This window comes from Brachyhypopomus gauderio, chromosome 12 (genome assembly GCF_052324685.1).
Source record: "Brachyhypopomus gauderio isolate BG-103 chromosome 12, BGAUD_0.2, whole genome shotgun sequence".
Lineage (NCBI taxonomy): Eukaryota > Metazoa > Chordata > Actinopteri > Gymnotiformes > Hypopomidae > Brachyhypopomus > Brachyhypopomus gauderio.
The window spans coordinates 20,258,425-20,275,488 of NC_135222.1; the positions used below are offsets into that span (position 1 = coordinate 20,258,425).

General features: G+C 39.4%; 1 protein-coding gene across 2 annotated transcripts; it reads right to left on the reverse strand.

The window, feature by feature from the left end:
- Window positions 1–558: 558 nt before the first annotated feature.
- Window positions 559–15,317, reverse strand: LOC143528142 (adhesion G-protein coupled receptor G5-like). Of its 2 annotated transcripts, XM_077023692.1 has the most exons (13): window positions 15,189–15,317; window positions 14,289–14,368; window positions 12,953–13,025; window positions 12,601–12,742; window positions 11,965–12,087; window positions 10,473–10,583; window positions 10,308–10,365; window positions 9,837–9,931; window positions 9,610–9,728; window positions 8,877–9,139; window positions 1,933–2,026; window positions 1,444–1,724; window positions 559–940 (listed from the first exon to the last, which is right to left on the reverse strand). In XM_077023692.1, the coding sequence occupies exons 2-13, from the start codon at window positions 14,356–14,358 to the stop codon at window positions 852–854; spliced, it is 1,518 nt and encodes a 505-aa protein (XP_076879807.1). In that variant the 5' UTR covers window positions 14,359–14,368; window positions 15,189–15,317; the 3' UTR covers window positions 559–851. The 2 variants fall into 2 exon arrangements, 1 of the variants encoding a protein (XP_076879807.1); XR_013134372.1 differs by lacking the exon at window positions 559–940 and having other exon boundaries at window positions 1,584–1,724; window positions 8,887–9,139.
- Between the last annotated feature and the right edge of the window lie 1,747 nt (window positions 15,318–17,064).

The window sequence follows — 17,064 nt, forward strand, 5'->3', positions numbered from 1 at the left end:
ATAAGAGTCCGTTTTACAGGCTTACAGAAGGTTATCTAAAAAAAGACGTTCTTTGTGTCTTTATGTTGCCATTATTCCTTACTTTTGTTTCGGTGACAACATTGTGAGCGGAAAACCGGAGAAGTGTAAGCAAACGAGGTTGCCAAAACAGCTTATGTATAAAATAGTAATTTTCCATCTTTTGTCCCTAAGCTTATCCTGGTATTGACTTGAGACTTGACTTAGACTCTAGCTTACATACTCGTGACTTGACTTGGACTCTTAACTTAAAGAATCGTTGTATTTTGCGACTTTTCAGTCATACATAAATGTGATTAAGAGTTGCTAGATGTTCACTATGGGGATTTGAAAGTGGAAAGGATAGCTCTGCAGTAGCACTACAGGAGAGGGGTGTACACCCCACATTAGTTACATCTGATGTGTAATGTAGCCTATAGTTCTCAAACATCTAGTTTAAGCTTTAACACTTATTTATTCCCCTAACAATAAAAAACTAAGATTTAAATTTCATTATTAGATTACAGTAATTGGCTGGTTCATGAAGGTGTGCAGTCTCTCTCTCATTTCATTTGTTTATTCAACGTTCCTGATGGTGACAGCAAGCAACTGTCTCACCACCTCATATGTATACCCCACTGAAACAGGAAGTCCTGAATGACAAAGTAACGGTTCATAAAGACTTAATAAGAATTTAAGAACATTGTACATTGTTGAGGAAAAAATATTCAGAAACATGTTTTATCATGCAAAGAAAGTACTCAGAAATAGGAAATAAAAAGAGGAAAAGATTACAGCATAAACAGTGTAAAATGCATGCATGTCGTCACAATATGGTGTCCACAGAGAAGCACTTAGGTACTTGAGGGTTGTGTGTCCACACTGTGTTTGTCTTTGCTCCGCCGTGACTTCGATATACAGAACCATATGAATAGGGAAAAGCCTGATTGAAAGAATAAATCATTTAAATTCCAGAAATTTGTTACAAAGATACATTTCATAATGCTATTTTCTTAATCAGTGCTGATGGTAATTATCTTTACTTCTGAACAGAAACCTCATGATTTCTCACTGCCTGTTTATTCTGCATAACCAGTTTAGTCTAGTGTGTGTGTGTGTGTGTGTGTGTGTGTGTGTGTGTGTGTGTGTGTGTATACACACATGATTGATACATTTGCAAAACAAAGGATTTTAATGGCACTAAAGGGAGTGAAGGCTTGTGTGCAGAGTAAGGGGTGGTGAGCGAATATTCATATATTTTTTAGCAATTTTGCTTTTGTGACAGGTTCTGACAATTTGCCAGGATATTTAAGGTTGTATGCATTACTTAAATCTTACATTTTTTTACTGTGATAAACAAAAGCTTTTGCTGGAGACTCAGTGTTTTACACGTAATGTACTCCAGTGACTGACAGGAAGTGGAGTAATGCAGTCTGCTTGGCTCACCTTGCAGTGGGTTGAGTATACAGAAGACATAGAGGCCAGGGGTGGGTACCTGACCCATTGAGAAGAAGATCACACCCCAGCTGATGCCCAGTAGACAGGAGATACCCAGAACTAAGACAGTGTCTTTAGCCTTATGCCTCAGATTCTTGTCTTGGTTCACAGGTTGTTGGAAGCAGACATTCCACACAACTACTAAGAACATGACCATATTAAAGATAAACACCAGGCAGAAAAATCCTAATATGGTGACATTGTGTACTACACCACTGGAGATGTAGCAGCTGGGTGGAGAGAGAGCGAGGTAGAGGTAGAGGTAGAGAGAGAGAGAGAGAGAGAATAAAATAATTAGTGTAATAAAATAATTAGTTACATTAGTGTTGACATCCAATCACACATTTAGTGATTTTTATCCTTTAATATGTGAGGCTGTGAGGCATATCTCACAGTATTAAGCTCTGCAAAATGCTGTCTACCCCTTTTTTTGCTCACATGAGATTGGAGGTACTATTCTCAGCAGGAGAAGGTGTCATGTATAACATTTTGTCAGTGAGAAGGATCACCGTAACAACAATAGCAGGGAAGCCTGAAGAAAATACAAAATGTCAAAGGCATATACATCTTTTATACATTTATTATAGGCATATAAATTATACTTATATAATATACAGTCCCTGACATAAGTTCTGTCGCTTATCCATGTTGTGGAAACAAAAGCTTATTGTAACGCGTGGAGGAGGAGGCAGGCACAACGACGATTACTGTGAACATATACTTTTATTTAACACAGATGTGAAGTCTGGAGCATTGGCGCAAGCACATAAGAACACGAACACTCACGCAGGCACGGACTCAAGACAAAGACGAGCACAAGACATTGGGAACGCACATTATATAGGTGATTAACACATACCCTCGTGATCTCGAGACAAGGCACAGGTGAGACTACGAACACGTTCACAGACAACCCACACTCATAGAACTACAAACATGAACATAACTGCACGCAGACAACATAGAGACACGCCCACAGGGAAGGGTCTGGAGCTGTCACCGTGACACGTATAACCTGACTTTAAATTCATCGATTGGTTTTAGAAATGACTCAAATGAAAGCTGAAACACTCCCAAATGAGATTAAATTTACGAAAATAAATTTGCTTTACTGCAGAAATATTGATCATTTAATGAACACAGAAAGGTCAGATTTTGGCAAGACAAAAGTTTTGTTGCCCACAGAAAGTAAGGTGAAAATCAAACAAATAATTCACTTCATATACAAATATATGCTTCATAACACTGGTGAATGACATTGTGGTGCTATTAGAGCCATATTTAATATTTTGTGTGACTTCCATGAGCTTGAAGGACCGCATCCATGCAGTTCGACCATGATTCATACAATAGCAAAGAATGCAGTCTTACCAGAGCCTCCCAGAGTTCATCAAAATTCTTTGGTTTTGTCTTCCAAGCTTCCTCTTTCATCCTACCCCAAACATGCTCAATGATGTTCATGTCTGGTGACTGGGCTGGCCAGTCCTGGAGCACCTTGATCTTCTTCGCCTTGAGTAACTTTGATGTAGAGATGGATGTATGAGATGGAGCACCATCCTGCTGCAAAATTTGACCCATTTTATGATTGGGAATGTAAGATGTAGCTAATACTTCTTGATATTTTAGGCTTATGATATTGCCTTCCACCTTGCAAGCGTTTCGCACACCCCCATACTGAATGTAACCCCAGACCATGATCTTTCCACCACCAAACTTGACTGTTTTCTGGGTGAATCTTGGATCCATACGGGCTCCAGTAGGTCTCCTGCAGTATTTGCGGTGGCTGTGGTGTAATTCAACTGAAGATTCATCTGAGAAATCCACCTTCTGCCACTTTTCCAGCGTCCATCCGTTTAGCAGGCTGTGGGCCTTGGCAAATGCCACACGGTTTTTTACCTGCCTTTTGTTTAGTGCTGGCTTCTGGGCACTGATTCAACCATGGAGGCCATTTCGAGACAGAATCCTATAAACTGTATTAGTTGACACAGAGACTTGAGGTGACCAGGCCTGGTGGAACTCTGCTGCAGTGGAAGAGGGACTGGCTTTGGACAAACGTTCCAACAAACCAACAAACGTTCCTCACGAGCAGTTGTCTTGTGGGGTCTGCCGGACCTGGGCTTGTCAAAAACATCTAGTACTAGGAGTAGTACTAGGAGCTGCTGACTAACCAGAGTCGCGACCAGGCCGCAGACTAACGGGCTAAACCGTCTGTCTGCGAGCTGCTTAGAGGCGTCACCAAGATCCCATAGGATTGAGACTGTGTCTGTGCCCCGGGTTAAATTAAATCATAAGAAAATAGTCCGTCCTAAGTTTTTAACTAATATTCAAACTTCACATCCAATTATTACCTATATGACCGATCTGAAAATTGGATTAATTAATATTCGATCACTCAACTCTAAAGCAGTTTTTATGAATGAACTTATAACTGACCAGAAAATTGATATTCTATGTCTAACTGAAACGTGGATTCAATCTGGTGACTATTTATCTCTAAACGAAGCCACTCCTGTGGGATATAGTTATATACATAAACCTAGATTGTCAGGCAGAGGAGGAGGAATATGTATAATATATCGTGATTGTTTAGAAATTCATCAGAAATACTTGGATATCTTTAATTCATTTGAGATGCTGTCTATTAATGTAATTAGTCCATCTGAAAATAAAAGTTCATTTTCCCTAACAAATGTATATAGACCACCAGGGCCTTACTCAGATTTCTTAAAAGATTTCACAGATTTTACAGCAAATTTAGCAGTTAGTAGTGACAAAATAATAATGGTAGGAGACTTTAACATACATTTTGATAATGCGGAGGATCCACTGACAAGGGCTTTTACTTCTATATTGAACTCTGTTGGCATTACACAAAACGTTGTAGGACCCACACACTAACAAAATCATACCCTAGATTTAATCTTAACGTTGGGTATTGACGTAGATAATATAAATATACTCCAGCAAACCGTAGCTATCTCTGATCACTATTTAGTCAAATTTGAGATTCATCTTAACATAAATACCCGCCCGTCTCCTCGGCAGTGTATAATGCGCTCGATAAATTCATTAACAGCAACACAGTTTATTGAAGCCCTCCCTGATTTAACTGCTCTAGCCCACTCGCCATCCTATCCAGGAGAGTTAGATAGTCTAACCAACTGCATAGAGAATACCTGCAGATCAGCTCTAGACATAGTAGCTCCACTCAAATATAAAAAGACTAGATCTAAAAAACTCGCTCCGTGGTACACTGACCGAACTAGAAACTTAAAACAAATAGCACGTAAATTAGAGCGTAAATGGCGATCTACTAAGTTGGAAGTATTCTACTGTGCCTGGAAGGATAGCATCATTGACTACAAATGGGCACTCGCTAAAGCACGCTCAGCATACCTAGCCTCACTGAGAGAGAAAAATAAAAACAATCCTAGATTTCTTTTTAATACTATTTCCAAACTTACAAAAAATCAAGCAGGCGCAGAACCTCAGATTCCAGTAAACCTCACTAGTAATGTATTTATAGATTTTTTTGATAATAAAATAGAATATTAGACAAAATATAAAACCTTTTATTAGCAATACAACTGGTATGTCATCTGGTTTGGTTGACATCGATTTAAATCGCATACTGGGAGAAAAACTTGATGCTTTTCATCCACTCCCACAATCAGAATTAGAGAAAATAATTTCTTCCTTAAATTGTGCTACCTGCACACTAGACTCGGTTCCATCAAAGTTATTAAAAGAGGTATTACCAGCGGTAACTGAACCTCTTCTAACTATAGTTAACTCATCCATTACAATAGGTCACATGCCCAAATCATGTAAATTAGCAGTTATTAAACCTCTGATTAAGAAACCAAATCTTGATCCTACTGTACTATCTAATTATAGACCCATTTCAAACACATCATTTATATCTAAGATCATAGAAAAAGCTGTTGCCCAGCAATTAGGCTATGCCTATATCTGCATAGGCATCACATATTTGAAAAGTTCCAATCTGGTTTTAGGCCCCATCACAGTACTGAAACAGCATTGGTTAAAGTAACAAATGACCTCCTCCTTGCTTCAGATCAAGGTTATGTATCGCTGTTAGTGCTTCTTGATCTTAGTGCAGCTTTCGACACAATTGATCATAGGATCTTGCTAGAAAGGTTAGAACACTGGGTTGGAGTCTCTGGCACAGCCCTTTCATGGTTTCATTCTTACTTAACAAATCGCTATCAGTTTGTAGAGCTCAATAATATTCCATCCAAACGTACAAAAGTTAAATATGGGGTCCCGCAAGGCTCCATTCTAGGACCACTATTATTTACATTATATATGCTACCATTGGGCACAGTTATAAACAAACATGGTGTCAATTTTCACTGCTATGCAGATGACACTCAACTTTACATATCAGCCAAACCTGATGACAAACTCAGTTTAAGAAAAATTGAGGCCTGTGTAAAAGATATTAAATGCTGGATGTCTCTAAACTTCCTCCAACTTAATGAGGACAAAACAGAAGTTCTCCTTCTGGGCCCTAAGGCCTCAAAACAGAAAATTCCAGATCTAATGCTTAATCTCGCAGGCTACCGCAGGCGTCATACTCGACTCTGACCTATCATTTGATAAATACATAGATAATACTACTAGGATAGCTTTTCTACATCTCCGTAACATTGCTAAATTAAGAAATGCATTATCACAGGATGATGCGGAAAAATTGGTGCACGCCTTTGTTAGCTCTAGATTAGACTACTGCAATGCACTACTGTCAGGATGTTCAAATAGGAATCTAAATAAACTTCAAATAGTTCAAAATGCTGAAGCCAGGGTTCTGACCAGAACTAGAAAATTTCAGCATATCAGTCCAGTCCTATCAGCCCTGCATTGGCTCCCAGTTAAATTCCGTATTGACTTTAAAATTCTTTTATTAACTTATAAAGCATTGCACGGGCTTGCTCCTGAGTACCTTCAGGAACTTATTTCCTATTACGAACCCCCACGCCCACTAAGATCACAGGGTGCTGGTCTTTTATTAGTTCCAAAAATTAATAAGGTAACAGCAGGGGGAAGAGCCTTTTCTTGTAAGGCCCCCCAGCTTTGGAATAATCTTCCTAAATGCGTCCGGGACTCCGACACAGTCACAATCTTTAAGTCTAGGTTGAAAACCCACCTTTTTGGTTTAGCGTTTGATAATTAACATCCCCCCTTAGATAAAGGTACAGATCCAGGGGTTCATAGACGAAGGGTTTTATGGTAGACTGGGGCGCTGGTGCTGTCATCCTGTCACTGCTCGTGGTCACTCAAGTTTGTTGACAGTGCAGTGGACGGATGCCATTGTCTCAGAATGCCCCCAAGCCTATGTTACCTTCTGGTTCTGCCTTTTTAGCTAGGCTGTAATAATTTAACTAAATGCCGGAGTTTCTGCCACACTCCGGAAATGTTTATAATTTTACCTGTCCTGTATATGTCCTCATACAGAGCTAATTTTCCCTGTTTCATTTCTCCACATGGCTGCCCGCCTGCTTGAGGAATAATGAGATGAGGAGACCAGCGATCCATCCTGAGCCAGCCACCTCCTGCCTAACCGGATGCATACATCATGATGGACATTATTACATATTTTTCCTTTTCTTTCTCTTCTTTCTGTCTAAATTGTTGTTGTTGTTGTCATGGTGACCGGTGTCGGCCAGAGGAGGATGGGTTCCCCCCCTGAGTCTTGGTTCCTCTCAAGGTTTCTTCCTCATGCAAAAAAACTAGGGAGTTTTTCCTTGCCACTGTCGCCCTTGGCTTGCTCACTGGGGGCTAGGACTCGGCACTTGTAAAGCTGCTTTGTGACAACAACTGTTGTAAAAAGCGCTATATAAATAAAATTTGATTGATTGATTGATTGATCTCCAGTCTCTTCAAATCTCTGGGAGGCATGTAAGACTGCATTCTTTGCTATTCCTGATGACTTCATCAATAAATTGTATGAATCAAGCTACTATGGCTCCCGATGCAAGGGAGAGACCACGGGGCTCCGTGAGAGGACTGAACGGAAAAGGATCAGGGTCGAAGCCCATCAACCCAGGACTGCCTTTTTCCCCAGTCGCGGAGTTGCAGGCGTCGAAGCCTGGTCTCCTGTTTCCACTGATCCCTGTGCCTGTGTTTTTGTCTGTCCCGGTGTTTCTCCCCAATCCCTTGTTCCCCTTTGTGCCTTTCGTATTGCATGTGCCTATTTGTGTCTTCATGAATGTGCCTGTGATGCCTAACGTCTTTTCCCCTGTTTTCAGCAGGGAGGGTGTTCTAGGCAGGTGTGTGGTGGGCTCTCCACCGCGGGTCGACATCTCCCGGGCACGCGTGATTCCGGCAGCTCCGGACCCGCCCATCGTTGTGGGTCCGAGGCTTTGTTGCTGCAATAGGCACCCTGGGACGGGTAGTGCCCTTGGTGGGGGGCTCTGTCAAGCTACAGCCCTGAACCCCTCCCTTCAGTGGGGCGTGTGTTAATGTAGTCCATGTCTTTATATGTACGTCCGTGGGTGTGGCTGGGTGTGTGTGTGTTCACTTGTTTCGTTAGACTAATGTGTTTCACGCGGTGCTTGTTAGGCTACGTGTATATAGTGTGTGTTTTGTATCGTTTGGTGCTCATCTTTAATGCGATGTATGTTGAGTGTTTAAACGTTGTGAACGTTTGTTTCAAACACGCCGTGAGCGTGTCCTGCGTCATGCCCTGTTGACTGCTGTTTTGAGTCAAGCCAAATAAACGTAGCCTATTTGAACGCACCTCGTCTTTACATCCTTGACTCCCTCACACCCGTTACATTCAGATTCATCTTTTGATCTGTCATCTATGTTCTATTATGAATAAAATATTGACATTTGCCATCTCCACATCATTGCATTCAGTTTTTATTCACAATTTGTTTAGTGTCCTTACTTTTTTGGAATTTGGTTCGTAATAATAATGATGATGATGACTGAAAATAATTATGTGGTATTGACATGTCTGAGACAGCATGTCTTGATAAAGACTTTTTTGCTGTACTGTGCATTGCATAGGAGCAAACAGGTCACAAACATTTCACAGGATGGTAGTCAGACATCAGCTGACAGAACACAGATGGCACGCACACTTAAATACACTAACATAAACAAGACATGCAAGAACATGCAAAACACAACGTTAACAAAACGAGAGACAGGTGATAGGAATAACACACGCTAGGAAACACACACAGAACCGGACACAAACACGAACAAGCCTGTAGCAGGAGCCAGGAGCGGACTGTGACATTTATAGAATTTATGTTTCTACTGCCTCGTCAAACATTTTCAAGTGCTAAAACAATTTTCATAGAAAATCGCCTGAATTAAATGTAGTTTATGTTGGTGGATACATTTACCCCAGCCCACCAAGCTGAGCTTGAGTAGGTATCTCCTGATGTAGATGTTGAAGACCCGCACCAGCAGCAGGTACAGGTGGAAGCCTTCGATAGCCATCCAGGTGAAGGTGGCCATGACGGAGTAGTGGAGAAGCACTGCCGTGTAAGTACATATGGCAGGAACCAGCACAGCCACGTCATTTAGTAAGAAATTAACATTCAAAAGAATTAGGGCCACTGCTAGGCTGATATGCACTTTCTGAGACTGATCTGCAAGAACACGCCTTGAGAGAGAGAGAGGGAGACAGAGAGAGAGAGAGAGAGAGAGAGAGAGGGAGGGAGGGAGAGAGAGAGAGAGAAGGAGAGAGGGAGAAAGAGAGAGAGAGAGGGAGGGAGAGAGGGAGAGAGAGGGAGAGAGAGAGAAGGAGAGAGGGAGAAAGAGAGTGAGAGAGAGAGAGGGAGAGAGGGAGAGAGAGGTAGGGAGGGAGGGAGAGAGATAAAGAGGGTGAAAGAGAGGGAGAGAGATGGAAGGACAGAGAGAAAGATGGGGAGAGAGCCACATTAAATACATCATGCTGCATTTCTTCAATATCTAGTTTCATGATCTTCTGGAAAGATGTTTTATTTTCTGAACCTACTTTATCATTAAATATCTAGTAGGATGCCTACAGACACATAATTTACTGCCAAAGTTCCTTAGAAGTTGCTGCTCTATGCATAAAGTATGAAGCAATTTGTCCAAATACGATCTTACCATTTTATAAAGTAGAGCAGGATAGTGACCAGGAGAAAAAACAAAGACAAACTGCACCCAACTAGAGTGATGTAGCTTAGAATCTTTGTGTCCTTGCTGGACACACTGTTGGGAGATGTCTAAACACAAATACAGAACATTAAACCTCGGAATTTATCACAGTTTCTATTTTATGATTGTTGGGCTTGTAGCCATTTTTGTGTGTGATGGAATTATTGGAGTTGTACCATTAATACAGCAAAATAGGTTAGATGATCACATGAACAGTTAACCCAGTCTTCTCCTGCTTTCCATATTGTTGAACAACCACTATCTTCAAACACTGTTACAAGAAACAAACAGAATACTTGTCAACAGTATACAGTACATTAACTCTAGACAGTAACATTTGCAACTGATATCAGGTGCAGTCAGATGAAGTCAGTGGAAAATAGAGTATATTTTGCAAAATGTATTTTGTAGGATATTGAAATATTGAGCCTTTATGCTATGCAATTACATTTTATATCTCATGCATTTTATACATCTGCAGAAAGAACATTTTTCTTTCTCTGGCCTTTGTTTATTTATGTGCATATTATTATATAGGGGATTATCAGAATTAGGAGCCTCAATCAGAACACAACACCTAGACTGACAGGTGGGCGGAGCCAGAGGTGACAATTGTAATTCAGATACTCTTTAGTGATCTAAATTACCAGAGGTGCTGTAGTTGAGAAATGTGCACTTTGGCACAAAATTCCTTTTCTGCATTTCCTATGAAAGAAATCAAAAGAAATTGCTAGAAAAAGACAAATCTGTAACAGTGTCTGTGTAGTTTTAAACATGGTGTGCTGTGATACTCAAGAGTCATTTACACTTACAGATAGGCTGGAACGTACTGAGATAATCACAGGAGATTTCAGAATTGATACAGTGATATTACTGACGCTCACACCAATAAGATGGCCATCATTGGCACTGCCATTCCATACCTGAGGTCAATGCAAGATAGACACATTTAGGTTTCAATAAACATAAATTTAAAACACAGACTCTTACAGTTTAGATCTGGACATTCTGGAGAACAAATACAATTTTATATTTTTTGTAACAACACCTGAATATCACAAAAAAGGTTTTTATGCTTGGATAGAATATTTCATTCCTCACTCCTTTATTCATTTACATGCATAAAGTATGTTAGAATATTTTAAATATTCTAAATTTTTTAAATATTTTCATGTTCAGTTAAGGAGTTTCAGGTGCTTGTCTGTTTATATGTACTGTGTTTATGGACTTTATTGTTATGGATAATTGATTAAGGTGCAGGTGTTCAAAATCCAACTGACATGCCCAAATGACACACATTAACAGTAATCAATCTGAACTGCCTACCATTTTAGTACAAGCATTCAAATGAACACAATTACTATTATATTAGTAGTAGTAATAATAAGTGGTGTTCGGTGTATATAGGGGTATCTCTTCTGCATAATCCCAGAAAGCAAAAAGAGGAGAAAATCATCACATCAAGAACATCAATAACATCAAGAGTCCGTGAACCTCTCTTGAGAGGCCTCTTCTGCAGTCTTTTCATCTGCAGAAACATGAACAGTGTAGGCTTCCTTGGATAACAACTATATATATAACTGATAAAGTGCAAATTGTATGCAACTTGTATTAGCCATAGTCGGTGCTCACATATAAACAAAATGTTCTAGTATTCTAAATAAACAAATCACTTATTTTCACTCTTTCACTTCTTATTTGACTTTTAATCTTGGATCTAGTTTACATGCTGTCACGTATGGCTGCGCCCCCCTCCCTTAGCTGTGACTCTGGGTTCCCTCGTGTCTGTGTTCCTTGCCCGTTCACCCCGCCCTGCTCGTTTGTCTCCGTGATTCCCTGTTATCTACCACGCCCCTGTATCATTGTCGTCACCTGTTCCTTGTTTCAGTTCTGTGTATATTAGCCCCTGAGTCTCCCTTTTCCTTCGTCGGATGTTTTGGTTGTCTTGGCTGTTCTTAGTGTGTTCATTCTATGTTCTAGTTTTGATTACTGCCTCCCGTTATTCTCTTTCCCTGTGTATCCCTGCCTGGTTAGTGTTTTCTTGCGTTCGTCATGCCCGTCTATGCTTGTTTTTCGGACTGCCCTCCCATTATGACCCCGGACTGCTTCTCTGACTCTGATGATGGTATGCCCTGTAATAAATCTCACTCTTCTCAGCATTTGTGTCCGTCCCCTCGCTCCGCAGCGCGAGCTGCGTTACACATGCGTTCACAGTGAAAATAAAAATGACATAGATTTGAATGAGACAAAGGTTCATTGAATTGTCTAGGACAGTGAAGGGATCTCAGGATTTCAGGGCTGTACCTTATGATCTGTAGATAAGGATATCAAACAGAAGACAACTGTGCTGTTAGCTTTTGCCATAAGTTCCACTGGTAGGAAGACCTGCACACTGGTGTTCACCACTGATGAGGTATTTGAAGATGCCTGTTTTGAAAAACCTTGTTCAATGTTTTTTAGTTAAATGAACATGTAGTATGTCATGGGTTTAATGAAGGCCCTTTCACATTAGCAATAAACAATAAAAAATAGAGATTACATCATTTTTCATTGATCAGTGGTATTTTGCAAGATGATGAACTACATTCTCACTGCTCTAGCACTGCTTTGCCTTTGCCTTTCCATCAGTTGGCTCTTTTGGGTCTGTCTCAGTGTTGTCTCAGCACTGTCTCAGTGCTGTCTCAGTGCTGCTACTCATTGCAAAGTTAAAGAATTTGATAAGCGTGGTGTTTCTTTAGGAGGTTTCTACCGGTGTGACTAGCTTGGATCTGAACTTGTCAGGACTTTTCACACTGATTTTGCTGTATCCTTTGATAGCTCTGTCTCCTGTGATTTAGACCATTGCCATTATGACTGACAGTTTTCTAGAAAAAAATATAATTGACAAATACTAATTAATGTAGTTAAGTATGTCAGCTAATAATGTAAACCACATCTTACCATGACATCATTAGCATAAATTGTAAGATTTCCAACATGATTATGTGCGTTGTACAGAAATGCTGTAAGATTGTCTTCTTTCAGGGGTACTTGATTACAAATTATAGTGTTTTCAAGCTCTGTCTCCAAGTTCTTGATTGTCCTATACGAAATAGCACAGAAAACACGTAAATGACCAGCGTTCACCAATATTAATAGCCATTACCCTGAAATACAGTTTTTGAATAGCAAATGAATGATGAGAAAAATAACAAAGGTGAAGAAAGACGTGACATATTTTAAGGACGCCCACTCTGAATCGCCAGATTTGCATATAAAATGATAACACATGTGCTAATGTCAGGGGACTTACGCTGCTGGCCTGTCCTGGTTGCAGTTCAAGGCATGACTGGCTTTCTGCATATGACATTTTGCTTGATTGTTTCCTGCAAGAAGAATATAATGCAAAAAAAAACAAAAAAAAAGAAAACAATTTTACTGAAACTAAGATGAATCCAATCCAGTTTATTCTTGGTGTAGTCTATGTGCCAATAATTGAACAGTAAAATTAATCATTTAAATATTTATTTGGAATGTTTAATAATCAAAATTTTATAATAACTTCATAACAAATAACATGACATATATAATAAATAACTTCATAATGTACGAATAGGAAGGCATGGGTCAAATCAGAGAGGGAGTCTGATACATAAACACATCCAAGACGCAGAGACATACTGAATACACAGAATAACTAGAAATAAAGACACAGGAATTATTTGTTATACTTCAAACAAACAAAACACGGGTTAAACGCATAACAAAACAACAACAGGAACAAGGGGCATGAATCAAAATACTGCAGGAAAAGGATCAAGACAGAACAGGGAAACACAAACCAAGCACAATAACCGACACAGAGGTTAAAATACACAGAAACTAACTGGGCACAGGTGGGATCACTGACGACAGGGGTGTGACAGACAGTGGGAAACCATGACAACAGAAAACAAGGCGGGATGAACGGGCAAGGAAAACACAGGCACATGGAATAGAGGACCGGAGTGACAGCTAGAAGAGGGGGCGGAGCCCTACGTGACACCTATGTTCATTGCAGGTCTTCTGTTTATTATCAGCATCATTGTGATTCTCCGCTGATCCTGAAATATGTTTTTCAAAATACTGTTCAGTTCTTTTCTTCACATTTTCCCACTCCTGAGAATTTTAATGAAGTGTGAGTGTTTCATGCCATGAATGCCTTAGCATGTTTGGGTGGTTTGTTGTCTAAAGTGTCCTTTGGTACTGATAAAGGTGTTTTACACATGTTAACTATAACATTTATCAGTTACATTTATGAATAATTGATTGTTGCTATTTGGCTCATGATTTCTGATATTTTTATCCATTTTAATAGGCACTGGTTATTTTGAGTGTCCCTATCTGGGTGAAGGTCTTCTCCCTGTGTCTCTCTCCAATTCCTGTAGCTGATGTAGTTCTCCAGGGGGCCGTGGTTTCACCCAGCTGATGATTCATAAGGGTGTGTTAACTGCACGTTTACGTGTAGTGTGTTAACTTATGTTTACAATCAAATGAAGTAAATAATTTATTAATCTACCGTACAAATGTCCAGACTACAGAAGTTTGCTGGTCAGAAACTAAAAGGTGATTGGATAATTGGCTTGGGTATAGTTACCATTATGACATACCATTACCATTACAGCAGTGTCCTTCCATGGGAAGAACCAGTGTCATGAGAATCATTATAGTAAATTTCATCTTCTTTATTCTGAAACAGATAGAATAAAAAAAAACCTCAGTGTGGTTGCTGTGAAATCATCAAGACAATAAGGACATACATTACCTGATGAGACTTAGCCTAGCAGTTCATTTAATTATGACATTTACCAGTTACATTTACGAGTAATGCAGTGTTGTTAATTGACTTTTGATTTCACTAATTGGGATGTTTAGATCTATATTAATATGCACTGGGGTGTAACACTTTGTTTAATGTTTTAACCACTGCCTTTGTTCTTTGTATATTTGGTTAATTAACTGGCACGTTAGATCTAGAATAAAATGTTGGGAAAAGGAGCCCTCAGCACCTGTTGTGTTCTGATTGGCCTTCTTAGACAGGTCCAGCATCTTGGTCACATTACTCACTGATATAAAAAACATCTAGTGAAGTTGTTTTTAATAGGATATTATACTGCACCTACACTGCTATCTGGAATAAAGATCACTGAGAGTGCAGTGTGGCCTGGCTTAAATTCAGTTACCGTGTAGTACACATTGTCTTATATTTTAATATCAATATAAATATAATGTAATGTGAATATTAAAGTATTATCAGCAGTTTTCACAGATCTTCAGCAGTGAGATTGAACCTCGTTACATGTCCTTAGCTTTCATTATTCTGATTACTTGGCATAATGATTGGCACAAAAACTAAACTATTTACACAAGTTTTTTTTATGTATTTGTTTAAATTAAATGTTTTATAGAGGCAAATCTAAAATGGCTGAGCATTTCTGTAAAATTCAGTAAACTTTACAGTAGTCAAGTAAATACAAAACAGTACTAAGCAGATACAGTAATAAACTAACCTTTCTGGGTTTCAGACTCCAAGTATTCAAGACACTTTGACAGAAAGTTTTAGTATAATCTAAACCATTAAACCAAACTTATTTAACTGTCCAGTACCAATGAAAATGGTATTGCAAGATAGTTCCAGTTTAATACCAGAGAAAATGCAAAAATCTATTTTTTTCTATTTTCCTTTTACCTTTGCAATTCAAATGATAGATTATGTGTCAATGCCTAGCGAACTCTCTATAGGTCATAGATAATAGTCTTGGATAACTTAAATATGCTGCCTACTGATTTGAATATCAAAATAACTTTGAATGTTTCTTCGGCTACTGAGGCAGCATTTTGTTTAGAAAGGGGACAAGAGCTGTCCTGCCAGTGGTTGCCTCATTACAGGTGTTATTTCTCAGGGATCAGGTTGGAACTATGAAGGCTATAGTTACCTAGCGAGATTGTTGTCCCAAATTCTCAAATTTTCCATTACATCAGCTGTCCACGTGTCGATGTAGTCACATCTTTAGCATTAAACCTGTTGTCGATTCATATCGGTTAAGCTTTTCCACCTAGTAAATTAGAATGCTGAATTATTATGTAGCTAGTGTTTCTCAGTCCAATCCTGAGGACTCCCACCAAGTACACATTTCTCCTCTCAGAACAGGGGGGGTCCAAATGGACTGGATTGGGAAACTAACAGATGTTCAATAGTATGTAGCTAGCAGTTACTCTTGATCTGTTTGAAAATAACTGTTTAAAAGCTTAATGAACAGAAAGACCTGAATGTCACTAAATATAATTAGTATGACTATGTTTGATACACTGAATCCATTTAGCATGACTATAATGTTTGAGAGATGGAAAGAGATACATTTTAATAGTGCTTTTTAATAAACGTGGTTGATTGATTCATGTTTCTCGTAAGTCCAGTTCACCACATTAACAGCTATTTAAGAAAATGATATACAAAAGATCATTTTTGCTTGCTTCCTTTTAGCTGTCCCATTCAAATTTTAGTAAGGTACAGTGAATGGTCATGCCATCAGACATGGTTAATACAGAATAACCTCTTCTACATTTCCTGAACACAGTGAATGGAAAAACAGTTTAAGTACCCGACCCTCGTCTTTTAGCTTATTTTAAACACTGTTCCTTCAGACACTGTAGTACTGCACTTTTATCTTTGGAGCACCAGAGTGCATTTTTCTTTTCAATCCTAAATTATTATATTATGTCCTATCTCAGTGCCCTTTGTATGCTTAATTTGCACCCCTGGTCCCGCCTAGCTCCCCGCTCCCATTCGTTCCTCCGTCTGTCTGTCACGCCCTCATCATTAGTACCCACACACCTGAGTCTTGTTTCACCGTCGTGTCTCTGTGTATAAAGAACCCAGAGTGTTTCATTCCCTTGTCGGTCATTCCCTGTGTGTAAGTCCCTCGCTTTTCCTTGTACTGCCTTTGCTCCGTTCTTTATTGCTTTTGGCCTCCCTCTCTGTTTTGTTCTTAGCCTTTGCTTGTTTTATGGTTCCCCCTGGATTTAGCGTTGGTGTGTTCGTTGTATGTTCCCCATCTTTAGTATTTAATAGATGGTTCGTTCTCTCATTGTCTATTTAGTAATACTGTTGTGCCTTAGTGGTTCTTGTGTCTTATTCCCCTGTATCCATTGCTCCTCACGTGTTTATTGCTGTTAGTTTGTGTGTTTCCGTACCCGTTTTGGTTGTGTCCTCTCCCTAGAGTTTACGATAGCCCCTTGTTTATGTATTGTTCTCTTTCAGTGTTTCCTTTAGAGTATTGTCTGGTTTGTTTGGTTGGATTCTTGCTATCCTTATTAAACTTCCCCTAGCTTGCTTTTGCGTCACCCCTGTCCCCTCAATCGTTACAATTTATTAGCTTTTATCTC

Coding starts and splice junctions, on each gene's coding strand:
- LOC143528142 (XM_077023692.1), bottom strand. CDS start 14,358: ATGAAATTTACTATAATGATTCTCATGACACTGGTTCTTCCCATGGAA. Junction 12,088..12,600: donor TTTATGCTAATGATGTCATG/GTAAGATGTGGT, acceptor TTTTCAAAACAG/GCATCTTCAAATACCTCATC. Junction 9,140..9,609: donor CTGCTCTACTTTATAAAATG/GTAAGATCGTAT, acceptor CTCTCTCTCAAG/GCGTGTTCTTGCAGATCAGT.